The sequence below is a fragment of the Crocuta crocuta genome, unplaced genomic scaffold (genome assembly GCF_008692635.1).
Source record: "Crocuta crocuta isolate KB4526 unplaced genomic scaffold, BGI_CrCroc_1.0 scaffold3, whole genome shotgun sequence".
Lineage (NCBI taxonomy): Eukaryota > Metazoa > Chordata > Mammalia > Carnivora > Hyaenidae > Crocuta > Crocuta crocuta.
Genome location: NW_027529934.1, coordinates 16,308,753 through 16,326,441, shown reverse-complemented (window position 1 = coordinate 16,326,441; position 17,689 = coordinate 16,308,753). Strand labels below are relative to the sequence as shown.

Sequence of the window (17,689 nt, the reverse complement as noted above, 5' to 3'; positions counted from 1 at the left end):
CTGAGCCACCCAGGCGGCCCTGGAATCATGTACTTTGTACCTGTGAGCAGGTGGGTCTATCTACCTTGGGGGACTACTGGAAGTTTTGACAGAGGAGGTAGTGTTGAAACCAACTTAAAGAATGTATTTGTCTAGGCAGACAAGTAGGGAGATAATTTCTTGGTAGAGGAAATGACACATGCAAACACATGGTGGGTTGGGCAGACATGGTGAGAGTTCAGAAACGCAGGCCTGTGACCTGCAAGGAGGGGTGGCGGGAGTTGACATGGATTGCACATCCACATAGAGGGGTATCTATAGTCATGATATTCATTCTTTGAGGAGAGCCATCCAATCAGCTACAATTCTAACTCCAAATACGATCCATCATGTATTTTTCCATCTAAGTGATAAGTAGGCTTTTCTAATGCCTTGCTGAAATTCAAATGTGCTAGAAGATTTGCCAATTAAAAAAAAAAAAAAGACATCAAGTGGTTCTGGTAAAACATATTCTTAGTGGACCTGTACTGGTATGTAACAACCATGACTTCTTTTCCCAATTTATTTAATAGTCTGTTTGGCTTTTATTTTCCCAAGCTTTGACACTCTGTTTACTTTGCAGCTTATGAGAACTGACTTCCTCTGTCATTTTTGAAAATTAAGACATCTGCTTATCTTTTGTCCTCTGGTATCTTTGCTCTCTGGATTCCCGGGTATAACCCACAAGAATTCTGTGATCACATGTTTAACTTAGTGAGGAAAATAATTTTCCTAGGCCTAGACACTTGAATTACTCAACACTATTTTGCTTTGTGCTTCTTCATTCAACTTCAAATAGTGTAAGGTGAACAAGCATGGGAAGAAGACATTGAAAAGCAAGATTTCATGCTGGATCAACCTTTCAGGTTGGACATGGACAAATAAGACTAAAGCAACAGGAGTTTGCTAGGTCTGGATCCTTTGTCACCTGTTACCATAAATTATCTGCTCCATGCACAGTACTTTAGTGTTTTTCTTGCTCTATAAATATCTAGAAAAGTCTGTGTTCCAGCCCATAGCATTTGGGGCCATGTCTTAGCTCAGTTCTGAGTTTTGTCTTCCAAGTGCTATTTCTGTTTTTTTTTTTTCTTTTTTATATTTGCCTTTATGTGCCCTTCTTATACCTTTCAGATCCAGCCTTCTGAATTCCCATAGTTCGTACCATTTGCAGAGTTTGGGGACATTTTCAGAGCTTTACAGTGAAAGTAAAGCAGAAAAATTTCTAGTATGTCCCTCAGCTTGATAAAATGTCCTTTAAAAAACAAACTGTCCTGGGGCGCGTGGGTGGCTCAGTTGGTTAAGCGGCCAACCTCGGCTCAGGTCATGATCTCGCAGTTTGTGGGTTTGAGCCCCACATCGGGCTCTGTGCTGACAGCTCAGAATCGGAGCCTGCTTCAGATTCTGTGTCTCCCTCTCTCTCTGTCCCTCCCCCACTTCCATTCTGTCTCTCTCAAAATAAAATAAACATTAAAAATTAAAAAGAAAAACTGTCCTAAGAGTCTTCAGCCCCAGTCCCCACCATTCCCACCTGCCCAGTGCACAGCCTGTAGACATTCACCTGCAAAGTGTGTGAGAACAATGACATAGTTCTCCACTTCACCCACTGGTGCCTTCCACTGCAGTAGGGCTTCGGTTGGAGTGATGTTGGTGGCAATCAGATCCACAGGGTTGTCCATGGCTGAAACAGAACCAGAGAATATCAAGTTAAATGTGGGAGGCACTGCAACAAACTATCTCCTGTAGCCTCCCCCATCACACACGTCTGATGCTGTGCCACGCAAAATGATGAAGTGAGTGGAGACCTCTTTCCTTTCTCCCCTTCTGATCTCATCCTCTTCTCCCTTTCCTCCTTCCTCCCAAGTACCCAGTTCTGTCCTGGTTGGTCTCAGAACTTCTTTTAAGTCATTCATTAACTTCTTACAGGCAGAGCGCTGTCAGGTGTTATGGGGGATTCCAAGGCATGGCTGTTGTGCTTTAGACCTTTAAACCTAGAGGGAGAAACTCAGAACATACAGGAATTGCTATCTTCCTTTAGGTATTGAGACAATTTGCTTCCCAGGCTATTTGCACTTTCACGGATACAAGGGGCATGCTTTGTGGAATGATCTCTATTGAACTTTGGGAAGTGTGGGAGTTCCATGAAGTCAAGGAGTATCTTCAGCGCCTAGTACTTACAAAGGACACAATAAATGCTCATGGAATGACTGAATGGGACTCAGGTTGCGTCTAAAACCACATATGATGATTGCTTTACTGCAGGATCCCTCTGTATTGAGTTCTGAGTAACCTTTTTGTGGCAAAGAGAGTCAAGGGGAGTCTTCCAGGCTGAAGGCCAGTAGTGCCTGTTATGGGGAACAGAGTTTGCTCATCATGGGACCGTGTTCCTATTCTTATTTGCCCATGTTCTACACATATGTTTCTTACCATGCTTCCCTTCCATAGGTTGGGATTTATTTTAGAAATGGACGGTATTATAATAGTTTAGGTATCAACTCAACCCAAGTATCATGTAATTTACTTCTGGGGACCAAGATGTGCTATTGACCTTCTAACTGAAGGTTTCTATAGCTTGCCTGTATTCCTCATTTGAAAGCAACAGCTGCGAAATTTTGTTCAATTTTAATATCTGAATTGCATCCATCATCTGTGTCTTCAACAAGTTCTTCAAATGCAACCTTATGAGAAGAGACAAAGAAGAAAAGTCTTGGGAGACTACAGTTAGCTTGATCCCTCAGATTAAGCGTGAGACCCTGAAGGAGTAGTAATTTATCCAAATTGCAAAACCATAGACCTACATTAAAACAACAAGCTAAGGCATTTCTGTGGGCCATCATGTTATTGGAAGTTGCCACAATAACTCTGCTTGAACCTGAAGGATGGTGGTTTGGGTTGGTGTACTACTGAATACATGCTTTACAGATACTTGCTGCTTATAACCAAGAGCCTAAGATGAAGTGTTTTGACCCAAGTTGCTGCTTTCTTTTATCTTTGGGGGTAAGAGGCTCTTAAAATCCATTTTATTGTCAAAGAGAAAAAGCCTAATTTCTTTACCATGACTTTCTGAGATTTTCAGGAAGATGAGAGGGGTGTTCTTTTGACTCATTGGGCATCACTTTGGGTCAATATTTCTTGATGCTTTAATAGTCACAGATAATTTGATGGAAAGGAAAGATTGGACCAAAAACATTGCTGGCTTATCCGTAGTCACAGGCCTGGGAGGAGACTGAAGAAGACAGGAATACCCTGTGGTGTCTTTTAGAAGAATAATTTCTTGAGGTTCTGAAACATTCTGAAGGACTGTTTCTCTGGCTATTACTTTACAGATGTTTCTGGGCCTTGTGAGAGTATCTACAAAAGCAGTGAGGAATTCCAAGTCACCTTTCCCTTGTTTGGGAAATGCCATTCTCTGAGGAAATTAAGCAGCCTCAGGAAACCCAGATGATCTAACAAGGCAAGCCGGATGTTTTCCCATGTGCTGTGGGAAGGATAGCTTAACTGGGAGTTTATAGCTGGGGTCTGGGGAACTGGAAACTTTGGCTGTCCCCGCCAGTGACTTCTACTGCAAATCTTCCCTAATTCTGCATGATGGGCTGACAGAAACAGCAGCGGAGCTGCCACAGGAGCCCTGTCCTCAGGCGCATTCAAGGGGCTCACTTTCCAAAGGAAGGCCACCAACCTTTTGAGCCCAAAGCAATAGCAAATGCAGTCACTTGGCGGTTTCTGGCCATAGAGGATGAAGAGTTTCAGGACCCCAAGGGTTATTACTGATAGAATTAACTTTTTATTCTCTGAGGTAAAATTTACTTGACTGAGTTTTAAAAAAAATTACATGTGAGGGGTTGCCTGGGTGGCTCAGTCAGTTGGGCGTATGACTTTGGCCCAGGTCTGATCTCACCATTTATGAGTTTGAGCCCCGCACTGGGCTCTGTGCTGACAGCTCAGAGCCTGGATTCTGCTTCAGATTCTGTGTCTCCCTCTCTCTCTCTGACCCTCCCCCACTTGCTCGCTCTCTCTCTCTCTCTCTCAAAAATAAACATTAAAAAAGTTTTAAAAAATTAGATGTGATGATTCAGATGTCTGTTCTGGAATTCACTTCCATCATGTGTCTTTAAAACATCACTTTTCTTATTGGAAATTCCATGAAAATTTCTATCCTAAACCAAAAAGGTCTTAACTCCCAGTATTAGGACTATCAGTGGGACGAGAAATCGCATATTGCTTTGTATCACACAGTGAGTCAGAGGAGCACCCAAGACTGGAGGGTCTGAGCCCAGGACCAGTGTCCTCGGTATTAGCCAGAACAACTCCTCTGTTTGCCTCCTCTGTCTGTTGCGGGTCCTCAGCCAGCATCCTGACTTGGCTCATGACAGGGAGACACGCCTACCTGTGTGAATGAGGGTGCAGATGCGCTCACTCTCCTCTCTGCCCCGCACACTGTTGAGACTTATTTCATATTCAGTGGCTGGATACAGCTTGGTGATGGTGAATTCTGTCACTGTGTTGGGCACCACTGAGCTGTCCAGCCGTCCCACTAAGGAATAGCAGAAGCCACTGTTAAAGTTCAGCAGATCCTTCAATACAGCCCATGGTATAATCTACATAGAAGCTTCTGGCTGCACTTAGTCATGAAGTGCAGATGGGTGCAAAGCTCAGAGCTTGCTGGGGAACGAAGAGAAATTGTTCAAGGACTGGGAATATTGGAGCTTGAGGAGACCCTGTGTGCTGGTACCACTCCCTCATTTTATAGGTTCCTTGGAGCAGAAAAAAAAAAGTGGTTAGGTAGTTTTCTAACAAGCTGGTATTCTTAAGGCATCTAGAGGGCATGGACTGTGAAGAATGGTCTATGCAGCCCAGAGACGGTAGTCTAGAAAAGTCTCCCACTGCCTCCTTGGAAGTGGGCATGCCCTCTACCTTGTTAACAATGCAGCATGCACCCGCCGGATGCTGGCAAGATGCAGGTCTGTGCCAACCTCTTCTGAATCCTGACTTGGCTGGAATGGCAGAAATGGGACCACCATCCCTGTGGCTCCCTCTATATCTCCACCTGGCTCAGCCGAGTCTTTAGGAATCTCTCAGGCTTCTGGTCTTGGACCACTCTCTCAAGAAAGTGCATGTGACCCTGGATCTTGGCAGAAGTTTTTAGGTTGTTTCTCACTAGACTGTCTAGGTAATGGTGACCAGTTACCATGATTTACTCTGCCTGTTGAGGACCTACTTTCTGTGTGAATATGGTCAAGCCTTTTGTGAGAGGGGTTGGTGAGTTCAGGGTTTCTTGCCTGCTCTTCCTCAGCCCACTCTCACTGTGAAGGAGCACGCTACAGAGAGGAGGAGGAGAATGAGGGGGTTGATACCCTCTGGGATATGTGGTTCTCCACAGCAACCATTGCCTAGCTCCAAATCCCATCCATTTGTGAGAAATCAAATAACTTTATTACCTTGTGTTGGCCGATACGATACTCGGTAGTAATCAAAAGATGCAACAGGAGGGCTCCAGGAGACCATAACAGAGTCCTTGGTCACATTGCTAATTGTGATGTCTTTGGGGGGATCAATTCCTACAAGGATCCAAGCATTTGTGGGGGAAAATACAGAAAGCACAGTGTGAGAAAGCAATTCTTATCCTTCGTGTCATGTGGACCAAGAGGCTAATAGTGGCACAAAGACAGATAAGACCTTTGTACTAGGGCATCCTCAAAGCCATGATTAGGCTGAAGTTTCAAATGAAACATCATAGGTGTGGCTAAAGCCATGTTCATGGAGAATATTTTAACAGTAGTGCATTGAATTGTCAAGCTCTATGCTGTACAGTAACTATTACCTGTGTCAAGGCCAACTGGAACTTTCCCTTAAGTTCATATGTTTTCTTTTGAACTGGGAGTAACATAGTCATTTTCCCTAGAGCAGCTTCTCTTACACAAACCCAACTCTGTACCTCTTATTTTTTTTAGCAGCCACCTATAGTTTGGCAGTTTGGAAAAACTGCCTATTGACTATAGAGGGATTGCAGAGCACGAGTCCAGAACAAATCCACTTTCCTAACCTGTATTTCATTTGTCCTGGATACCTCATTTTTTTGACTACTGGAGGACTTCAGGGTCAAAACCAGCTGAGTGCTCAGCTTAGTCCAGTTAGTGAGTTCTTGTCAGTATATAGGAAACCACCCAAATACACACATCCTCACCCACATGCATACTCCTATCTGGGATTACATCTGAGATGATGAGATGAATGTGGTACAATAATCTCAGAGTGCCTGTGTTTTCCAAACAACATACAAATCAAGCCCATTCTCTGAGTATCAGGTTCCTACAGGGTTACATGCTAATCCCATGTAATTTTGAGGAAGTGTCATTTGTACAAGTGACCTTATCAAGCAGTCAAGAGATGGAGTTTCCTCTTGAAGGTTAACCCTCTTCAGGCTGGTAGTGTGAGAACCTCTGGAGCAATGTATTCAAGCCCTGGCCTCCTTAAGACATTAAGTCTGTCCTACCTTCCAAATGGAAGTTTCCCTTCTTAGACATTTTATGCAGCCCTGGAAGAGGCAGCTTTTTCAGAACGGCTCACAGACCCTCTCTAGCCAAGTGAGGCAGTCCCCTACTCTGGGGGGCTTCTCTTTGTAAATTTCATTGACTTGTTGAAGACTTCTGTAGGAACCCCCTTCGCCACCTGCTGTCAAGCTCTCCAGCCTCACCTGTGGTGATGGAGCCCACAATGGGTTCAGAGGTCACTGTACCGTGGACTGCCACCAGGTTCACGATGTACTCAGTGGCTGGCTGCAGACCCATCAGGACAGTGTGCCTCTTGGTAGCTTCCAGGGAGATCTCTGTCATCTCTTCTTCTTCATCCCGAGGGCTGTAGTTCAGAATGAGTCTGTCTGCTGGAGGGGATGGGTCACTCCAGGTTATGTTTACACTGGAGGAGGTCACATGAGAAAAGTGCAAATGGGAGATGGGGCGGAAGCCTGCAAAGCAGAGAATATGATGGTTCTGAAATACACATGAGGTGGTGGGACCACTGGGCTAGGAGAGCCATCTGACTGAAGGGACCTGATTTCCTTATCAATTAGGACTACATCTTCACCTGCTGACCCAGAGCTTTCATTCCCTCACTCTCTGGTCCTGTCCATCTCTGTTCTCTAAGCCATATATTGAAAAACGAATGCCCTCAGCAGGGTAAAACCTCATAATACTTCTTCATAATACTCACCCAGGATTTAAAACCTTTATCCTGGGAGAAATTTAACATGATCTCTTAGATCTTTTGAATGTCCACTGATTTATCAGGCAGAGAAGGAAAAACAGAATCAACCCCCATGTCCAGGCTTTAGAAAACAAGATACAAATTTTCAGTCATGTCCATTTCCTTGCTCATCTCTCCCCCTTACCTTCAACCATTCCTTCTTGATGTATTTGTTAATTTCTCCTCTATCTCCTTTCTCCCCACATTCCTCCTTCTCTAAACAAAAATGGGGGCATTGGAAAAGTAGGTTGCCTAGATGACCTTCTCATATCAAGATCCATTGATCCCTGAGCCTAGCTGGGATTTCTGTTACCCTGGTACCTGTGAAGGCATCCACAGTGGATTCGAAGCTCTGCTGCCGACCCCTCTCAGCAGTGATTGAAATGATGTACTCTGCCCCAGGCTCTAGATCTGTCAGTGTGTACGAAGTCCTGTCCTTGGGGACAGTGACTTCTGAGGCAATCCCAGAAGATGGGGTAAATGTAATCCGGTAGTGGTCAATGGGGCCGTTGGCCTTGGTCCAGATGAGGGAGATGGAGGTTTCCGAGGAGGCTGTCACCATGAGGTCTCGGGGACTGTCAAGTTCTGTGGATCAACACAAGTGGCCTATTTTACACAAGTTCCATACAAGGGCCAGTATTTATTGGGATTGGACCTCCTTGTCGATTTCTAACCTATTAGCAGGCCTGCTGACCATGAGGATTAGCTTGTCATTCCTGACAATTCTGTCACATTTTGTTAAGCACCTTCACTTTGAAAGAGGGCCAAGGGCTTGGTATATAGATGGACAATCTGCATAAAGGCATTAATAGCTTCAACAAAACTGGAATACATCTACCTCTGGGACAAAACTGACTGCTGATTATCAAGCTTTCCATATTCATTTTCTCCCAGCCTTTCTCAGCAAGCCAACCAGGGTAAAATAGGAGCCACCATCAAGTGGCACTCCTGGCAATAGTAGTTACCCCTGTCCCTGAGGCCGTTTTGACTGACCAGGCCATGGGTGTGCAGGTGATTAGGTTTGAGAACTCCTGGGGATCCATGTCCTTGTGGTTCTCTTGGAGAGGTTGTCTACACTGGAATGAGCCTTGGGGCAGAGATTGGTTCAAAATCCCCACCATATGCCAGGATGCCTATACATAAGTTCCTAGAGTGGTTTTGAAATTTACTCAGAATTTGGAAGCAGATTTGCTAGATGCAGAGTAGTAAGGGTCTTAAGTGGACTTTTCCATTGCCCTTAGGTTTAATGGGTTGTTTCCAAGTCTAAACCTTCATCCTTATGACCTTCCTGAGGGTTTCTGTCATCCATGCTGAGGGACATCACATTCTGCCTGCTTTGAGGTATCCTAGAAAGGCTTGCTATGACACCAACTGATCTGGGATTTTCCGTCTCTGGGGACAGCCCATCAGACCATGGGAGACCGTGCACAGGTCTGTGGGGAAGTGAGTGAGACTATCCTGCATGTTGATAGCAGATGTTAGGCACAGAGATCAAAGATCTGCAGGTCGATGTTGTTCCTAGGCTGATCACAGTCATCCAGGGACCTGTTCATTAGGGGGCCTTCTGACCAGTCCTTGCCAGGACAAGCCTCGGTGGCTTCTCAGGCTTACACAGCATCCAGGTCTTCCTCTGTAACAGTCCCCCTACTCACCTGTCCTGGCATTCATGGTGGCTGGTACACTTTGCTGTGAGTTCATGACAGCAGATATTCCAACTCCATACTCTGTGCCAGGCACCAAATCTGTTGGTAGATGCAGAAACAAACATTATTCTGTGTGGATGTCAGTGGTAGGGAAGGCAGAAAGGAGGGAAGAAAATAAGCTCGACTCCTGTACAGATCTTGTGTTTAGTCCTTCCTGAATCTCCTCCTGATTTTGCCTAATAGGAAATCCCAATTTCACCACTTAGGAAATCCATACCAAGTCAACAGGATGAAGTGCTCCTTACACCTCCTTTCTTGCTGCTGGTCTCGTCGAGAAAGCAGCAAGGCTGCCCTTGTCAGTGACCTTTAGAAATGTGTTCTCCTGTAGAAGGTCTTCCAAAGGTACTTAGAGTCTCAGGCTGGTTACAGCTGGTGAAGGGAGTTCTTGTATAACGTGTGAATTGAAAGAGTGTGTAATTGAGAGGGGTTGTATGGCTATGGGCCTTTAAAGCATTTCTTTTTTTTCATGATTATTATTTATTTTGGAGAGAGAGACAGAGCGCTGGGGTGGAGGAGGGGCAGAGAGAGAGGGAGACACAGAATCTGAAGCAGACTCCAGACTCTGAGCTGTCAGCACAGAGCCCGATGCTGGGCTCAAACCCACGAACCTTGAGATTATGACCTGAGCCAGTTAGACACTTAAGCAACTGAACCACCCAGGGCCCACTAAAGCATTTCTTGAACATTGTGGGCATCAATCTGCATTTTTATAGATAAGGACTGAAACTATATGAAGATTCCAGGATTCCCTTCTAGAGAACAGCACTGGATGGATAGGCTATCAGGCCTTTAACATAGGGGCAGGCAGAAGCTTTGCTGCTGTGGGCTCCCTACCAAGGTTGTTAATTCAGACACAGGGTATTTAAAGCTATGGATTCAATCTTAGGATTGACTTCTGGGGGACTCTGGGAAGATGGAAAAAATGCAAAAACTCCAACTAAAGGATGTAAGTTTCTCTGGGGAAATCTTCTGGGGGATTAATACAAAGACTCGTTGGGAGCCTCCCAGGATACCTGCAATTATATGGGCTGTCTCCCAATCTAACCTCACATTCATTTTCAGTATAGCTGACTTGACTGGTGTATTAATATCCTATTGCTGCTGTAACATATTACCACAGTTTAGTGGGTCAAACCAACACAAGTCTATTATTTTACAGTTTAGCATCAGCAGGTCTGAAGTCTAAATGGTTCAGCAGGGTTGCAGCCAGTGGAGTCTCTGGGGGAGAAATTGTTTCTTTGCCTTTCCCAGCTTCTAGAGGATTCCTGTCTTCTTTGGTTTGTGGCTCCTTAATCCATCTTCAAAGCCAACAGCATAACATTTTCACATTTGTTTTTCTTTCTGACCTCTGTATCCCTTGACCCATCTTCTACTCTGACTCTGATCTCCCTGTATCTCTCTATAAGAACCATTGTTCTTACATTAGCTTCACCCAGATAACTTAATCACACCTACAATTTCCTTTTTGTCTGTAGGATGACAGACTCACATGTTCCTGGGATTAGAGTGTAAACATCATTGGGGACCATTATTCTACCATCAAACTACCACCAAACTCACCCTCATTTACTAGAAGTGAGATAGTAGGAAAACACAACAAGATCAAATTGTCACCTGTGGGGTCTCCCATGATGAGTCTGGATCCTTCTGGTGGGCATTTTTGGGTGGGCACTCTGTGTGTGCCCACAAGAGCCATGGCTGACAATCGTGTTATTCCACATTTATATAACATTCGTTCTTTTCAAAATACTGGAATGTGTTTTGTTTCTTGTGGCTGCCATGACAAATGATAACCATGGGATGGCTTACAACAATCAAAATGTATTCTTCCATGGTTCTAGAGAGTAAAGGGCCTAAATCAAAGTGTTGGTGGGCAGTGCTCCTTCCCAAGGCTCTAAGGGGGAGCATCGTTCCTTGCCTCTTCCAGCTTCAGGTGGTTGCTGGCCAGGCTAGGCATTCTGCTCCAGGCTCTGCCTCGGTTGTTTCATGGTGTCTCAGTCTGCTCCGGCTGCTATCACCAGCTGCCACAGCCTGGGTGGCTTAAACCACATTTATTTCTCATAGTTCTGGAGACTGAGGAGTCCAAGATCAAGGCACCAACAGATTTGACATCAGGTGAGACCTCACTTCCTGGGTCATAGATGGCCATCATCTCACTGCGTTTCCATACAGTGGTAAGAACAAGAGAACTCTATGGGGTCTCTTATAGGGGCACCAATCCCATTCATGAGGGCTACTTGCTCATGACCTAATCACCTCCCAAAGTCACTATCTGATGAGGTTTTCTTTTTTTTTTTTTAATTTTTAAAAAATATTTTATTTCTTTCTGAGAGAGAGAGAGGAAGACAGCATGAGCAGGGGAGGGGCAGAGAGAGGGAGACACAGAATCTGAAGCAGGCTCCAGGCTCTGAGCTAGCTGTCATCACAGAGCCCGACACAGGGCTCGAACCCACCAACTGTGAGATCATGACTTGAGCCAAAGTTGTCCGCTCAACCAACTGAGCCACCCAGGCACCCCTGAGGTTTTCAACACATGAATTTGGGTAGGAGTGAGGGCGCAAAACATTCTGTCTGTAACACATGGCATTCTCCCTATGTGGGGACATTGGATTTAGGGCCCACCCTAATCTGTTATGACCTCATTTTAATTTTATTTCATCTATAAAGACCCTATTCCCAAATAAGGTCACATTCACAGGTTCCAGTTGGACATGAATTTGGGGTGGGGGTGGAGTGGACCAGTACACCATCAAATTATAAAAAGACACTAAGGTAAAGAGTAAGTGTATGACCAGCTGGAGACGACACTCAAACTTCTGGCCTCAAGGGCTTTTAGGAGAATTGGAATGTCCCACTGTTCCCCCAAGGTCATCCCCTCCCCTGAGCAGCTGTGACTTCCCCAGGCATCCTGAGGTAATAGGAATGATTTTGACAGGAAATGCATTGAGCAGCCTTTCCTTAACAAATGGCTCGGTTTAATGAAGGAGAATGCTGCATGGTAGCCAGAGGGCGCTGCAACCCCTCCTCAGTAGGGCTTTCGCCCAGCTAAAGCAATAAATGTCCCTATGCCTGAGTATGGCAGAACCTACCAGGCTCCCCTGAAGGAGTGCATGCGAGCCAGCCCTCTTTTCCCTTTTTCAGACCAGCTCCATCCCACTTCTTAACGCTTCCTTCTTTCTTCCTCTAAAGTGTCAACACCAGTGGAGGTAAAGTTTGAAGAGTGACAGACTTTGAAGTCTGCCATACTTACGTTACCATTCATTCTCTGCCACCTTCTACCTGTGTCACTTTGATACTTAGTATCTTTGGGCTTCAGTTTCTATAGAATAGGAAAACCAATGGTATCTATCTCGGACAGTCACCATGAAGATTAAGTGCAGGACAGTGCCTGGCCAATGACGATAGTGGCCGGTATTATTATTACCGCACTCAGAGAAATATTTCAAGATCTTGAGTCCTTTATTTGTGTGTGTCCCAGCTATGCAGAGGCTAGTCCTGGGCACACTTGTGGTCAGTTTGCTGGGGCTTAGCCTGTTGGCTCTGATAAAACTGGTGATTCAGGGAGCCCAGCTGTCGGCGAGTAGCTGGCCACCGGCTGGGTGGAGTACTTGTCACTAGATTGAGTGGGTGATTGCAACGCCCCTGGAAACATTGGAAGCACACATCTATCTCCGTCAATATGTTCAGTGAGTCCCAGGTACATCCTTGGTTGGAGAAATTAGATTACCTTTGGGACATAAACTACTTTTCCTAAGCATCTGATTGAAACCTTCAATTGCCTATAATGAAGTAGAAATTCTCTGACGTAGATGAAGGGTGACAGATCGAGGGAGTAAGACAGAAATTATATGTTGCCAAATGGCTCTAACATGTAACGTTTCCATCGGAGTTTCTTATTTATGAAGCTTAAATGAAATGTTCAATAATTTACAACGGAATCATCTTTTCCCAGAAAAACTGCAGAGCAGAATTTAAAATACTCTCGTCCCAGGCTTTCTGTCTAGGGGATGGGAAAGTGGAACTTGTTTATAGGTTCCTGCCTGCTGCTTCCTTTTGATTTTCTGCAGCTTTTTTTCCTGTGCTACAAGTGAAATGTTGCTCTTTGCCAGCAGGTAAAATACAGTTCTGCCAGAAAAAAAAATGTGTATCCGAGGCATATCCAGCACACTTATGCATCAGGGCTCTGCGGACTCCTAGAGATTTCTCACTTTTTAAAGACCCCATCACTCTCTATCAATGCTCCCTTTATCTTTCCATCCACCTCCTAAAAATGGTGGCATTCGAATGGTTCTGTTCTCTTTCTTCACAACAGCTCAGAAAATTTGTCCCATAGGAAACCACCAGTCTCTATGCCTTAGAGAACTTCCTTTGTTCAGCTTGGAGGTCGATGCTCTTCTCATTCCTTTCACCACATGCCCATTCTTCACTGAACTCCCAAAGCACACAGTTCATTCACTCACCAATCATTACTGAGGGCCTCCTCTATGACAGGCACAGGGCTGGGTACTGGGGGTATCAAGGTGAGCTGAATGGACATCCCCCTTGTCTTCAGTGGCATAAAAGAAATCTGTACTGAAGGAGGAACATATTTATTGAGCACCCACAATATGCCAAGCACTGAGCTGCATGCAGTGGGTAGTCTCGAACAACAATGAACAAAGGAAGGAAGAAAGGAGGCCTAAAAATTAAGGTAATTTTTTTGAGTGTCTGATGGTCAAGAGACTACTACTACTACTACCTATAGGTTCTTAGAGATTCGTACCTGTTGCCTCCCTTAATCCCTCTGCAGTCCTGCTGGGAAGGCACTACTGATGAGCAGATAGAGGCTCCGAGAAGTCCATTCCTTGACTAAGGTCATAAAGCTAATATACAATAAAACTGGCTTTGGAACTCAAGTCCCTTTTTTTTTTTTCTGCCTTGTCCTAGCAAGGCTGTGTCCCTACGAGTCCTCCAGGCCAGTGGAGGGGAGAGGACTAGCTAATTGGAATTTGAGTAACTGGGCGCTACACCATGGGCTGATAACTAAGGAAACCATTTCAGAGGGCAGACGGGGTCAGCATGGGCTGTAGTGGCCAAGGGAAGCTTTCTAGAAAAGGGACTTGAGTTGAACTTTGAAAGCTAGCCAAGATTAGGAAAAGTAGAGGGAAGGAGATATGGAATTCTCTGGTGGGCAGGATGGGGCATGCCAGCAGGAAGAGATTAATTAGGGCTGAAGAGCAAGAGGAATGAGCACATTGTCCCCTGTGGTGCAAGGACTGTGGATGATGAAGGTAGAATGACTCACTTCCCTCTGTTTAGAAGACCTATTCTTCCATCTTCCTGCTTGCTGCTAGCAGGGAAGTCATGGGGAGAAGCAGGCCTAGGAAGCTGAGATTGCTACCTCTTGCTGGCAAAACCATGAATGACACCTGGGATCTGCAGGCTTGGTCAAGTTCAGGTGGACCCATAGACATGGGAACCCTTTCCATCTCTAAATCCCTGGGCTCATCTCCTGAGTACTGTGAACCTCAAATCTACCAAACTGGGGTGAGGGATTTGGTTGGCCCTAATGCTTTCACAGGACACCTACTCTCAAAGAGAGGGGCTAGCTGAGGACCTTGTGCCCAAGGAATTTGCAGATCATCTCTCAGTTTTTATAGCAATGACATTATTATATTGTTACTGTTAGTTTTCATGTTGGTCTCCTCACTAGACTCTTAGGTTTAGAGTTAAGGGATTTGATTTTTGCTGAAGTTTTTAAAATGTTTATTTATTTATTTTGAGAGAGGGAGAGAGAGAGAGAGAGAACACACATGTGAGCAGGGGAGGGGTGGAGAGAGAGAGGGAGAGAGAGACAGAGAGAGAGAGTGAGAATCGCAAACAGGCTCCGTACTGTCAGCTTAGAGCCCTACATGGGGCTTGATCTCACGACCACGAGATTATGACATGGGGAGTCAAAATCAAGAGTCAGACACTTAACTGACTGACCCACCCAGGCACCCCTTGACTTTTTATATTTTAATTCAGTATGTAGCACAGTGAAAGAAATATGTGATGCATGGAAACAGCATAGAGAAGATGATGGGAGCACGAGAAAGACTTATGGGGGGGTGTCTGAACTCGGTTTTGAAGGATCAGAGGTGTTTGGGCTGAGAAAGGGCATTGCAGGCAGAAGGAATAACACATGTGAAAGTCGATCTGGTAAAATAATTCATGAAAACCAGGGACCTAATGGAGGGCCCTCAGAAGGAAAAGTCCCAGCAGTGAAATTGGGGCAGTAGAGATTTCATAGATGGGAAATATTTGGAGACAGACAGAGGACCTCTGGGAACCCCTGAAATCACACCAAATGGGCAGCAATCTACTTTTTAATGTCATGGAGGTCTAAGCTCCTGGGCTGCCCATCCTTATCTTCTTGGGTGATGGTGGATGCTTCTCCAGGGTTCTCTGAATGAATCGGGCCTTGCAGGACATCTACCTACTTTTTGAGTGTGGATGAGGTTCAAGTGTCAAGAGAAGCAGCTAATTCCATGCTGACTCTAAGGAAAGGTATGGCCCCACAAACTCATAATTTAAAAAAAAAAAATAGTACTAGGGAATATTCTAGAATTCAGCTCTCTTGTTTCCAGTGGGATTAATGAGAAATATGGCCCATCACTCCCTGTCCTGCAGGAACATCCTATCTCTGGGTCTTTACTGTAATAAGTGCTTCCTACTGAAGAAGGCAAAGCAGAAGATGAAAAATTCCCACCTGGTATTCTCCTGGTTCCTTTGCCCCAGTCCTTTAACACGAATAAGGGGACAGACTCCCTCATGTGCCAGCTCTGTGAGGAGGAAAGCTGTGGGAGCTTCGGCCCAATCCCTCCTCTCCTCTCTTTGGGTCTCTGCAGCCCACTTCCCACTTTCTGTCCCCACCCCCCGCCCCCAGAAGGCAGCACCTTGTTCAGAGGGTGCCTTACCAGAGTGGCCACTTGGGGTCGCTGTGACTTCACCGGAAGGAGGCTGACAGTCTGGCCCCGGCCACAGGCCCATTGCCCAACTCCTCCTCCTCAGAAGAGCCTGCCTAGTGTTGAAGGTCTGGCCCTGGGTCTGGTGTTTGTGCCCTGGCACATCGGGGAGTGCAGACAGGGTGAAGTGAACATCAAGTGCCTTGGTCAGCACTGCTTTGCCAGCTGGACTACTCTGGGAGTCTCGGGTTTCTTCATGGAAAATCCTCCCGTGGACAAGCTTGTCTACCTCTGCACCTTGAGGACCCCACCTTCTCACCACCAGACCCCAGTGTGCGCCCAGGGAGGAAGTGGTGGGCTTGGGGAGAGGCGTCTGTTCCAAGTCCCCAGCAACTGGCGGCCTTGAAGGTGGCAGCTCCCAGGCCCAACTAGTGATGTTGTCAGCCTTGTGCGTGTGAGTGCACGAGTGTGCATGTAAGCGAGTGTGCCGTGTGTGGCCAGCTGTCGGTCTTTGTTTTCTTGCAACCTGGGTTGTGCCGTGACACCTGTAGGAATCTTCAAGGCCCTGAGTTTCCTAAGCCCCGATGATGACTTTTCTGGTTAGCAGCGTGCGGCCTGGGGATGGAGCTGCTCAGGGACGGGATGAACTGGTGTTGGGGGCCATGGCCATCAGGGCCAGCCCCATTTACCTTTCTCTTGGCTACGGGGCTCCTCAAGTGTGGGCCCCTGTTCATGCAGAAGCACCAGGCAAAAGGGTGTAGATGGCTGAGGACAAACCCCTTTTCCCTCTTGGCAAAACACTGCAGCCACAGGCGTCAGATGACAGACACACAGGAGTCGCCTCAGACACCAAGCTGTGTTTATAACCTGCACTGGGTGGAGGCAGAGGTCTTTGACCAAATTCCAGTCAAGGAATAAGAATCTCCTTCTTTCCCCACCATGCCCCACGTCTTCCGTCCCCCCTTCCTCCTTCCAGAGTTTTCTTTAGGGTTTCTTGTTTCTCACCGCTGCCCAGAAACACAGGGGTTCGTCCTTGGTAAGAGCTGCCTGTTCTAACCGGGAGGCACCTTGATGTGCCTGTAAAATACATAACACTGAGGGCCCCTTTGAGACTCCAGGTATGGTACTCAGGCCAAGCACACATCATCCTGGCCGAGAGGCTGAGCCTAAAAAACTGGTCATTAAGGACATAGAAGCCACCAGAGCAGAGAGAAAAAAAAATCATTGCGGACATGGAGTCTGTGGTTCAGAAACAAATTCATAGTCCAGAGGGAATTCACTGGGCATTGCCTACAGAGAATAATGGAAACGAAATGTTTGGCATTTTGTGTGGGAGCCTGGCCTTTGTGTTGCAAAGTGGGGGGAGGGGGACTGTGTGTGGGGGGAAGGCTCTGCCAGGGGCCACTTGCTGGGAGCCCCCTGCTTGACTCAGAGGCCCAGAGAGTCGGCCAGGGGGCCAGGGCCTGCGTTCCACAGCGCAGGGGTGATCGGTGACTGGGAAGACAAGGGCTTCGGCAGGGAATGGCAAACACAGATGCCACAGGACGTGGGGACTTAGAGTCAGCCGTGAGAAGAAAGGGTACGAACTTGAACCGGGGAGGGGCCGTGCTGCTGCGCACCCAGTCTGAGCTTCATGGGAATTAAAATACCATCACAGATCAAATGGCTGTTGAACGTTCCTCATGAACCGGTGTCCATCCCATGTGCTTGTAGATGTGGATGTATATGATCTCATTTAACACTCCCAACAACCCCGTGACAAAGACGTGATGTCCTTCAGACCAGGAAACCGAAACATGGGAA

General features: G+C 46.2%; 1 protein-coding gene across 1 annotated transcript in view; it reads right to left on the bottom strand.

Moving 5' to 3' along the window:
* TNR (tenascin R) overlaps positions 1-17,689 on the bottom strand; it is an 83,835-nt gene that overhangs the window by 33,545 nt on the left and 32,601 nt on the right. Inside the window, exons 8-13 of the mRNA XM_077763140.1 lie at positions 8,910-8,999; positions 7,579-7,842; positions 6,710-6,979; positions 5,454-5,573; positions 4,403-4,549; positions 1,577-1,696 (exon numbers count right to left, since the gene is read on the bottom strand). Coding sequence (XP_077619266.1) covers positions 1,577-1,696; positions 4,403-4,549; positions 5,454-5,573; positions 6,710-6,979; positions 7,579-7,842; positions 8,910-8,999 — 1,011 coding nt within the window. The remainder of the gene's footprint in view (positions 1-1,576; positions 1,697-4,402; positions 4,550-5,453; positions 5,574-6,709; positions 6,980-7,578; positions 7,843-8,909; positions 9,000-17,689) is intronic.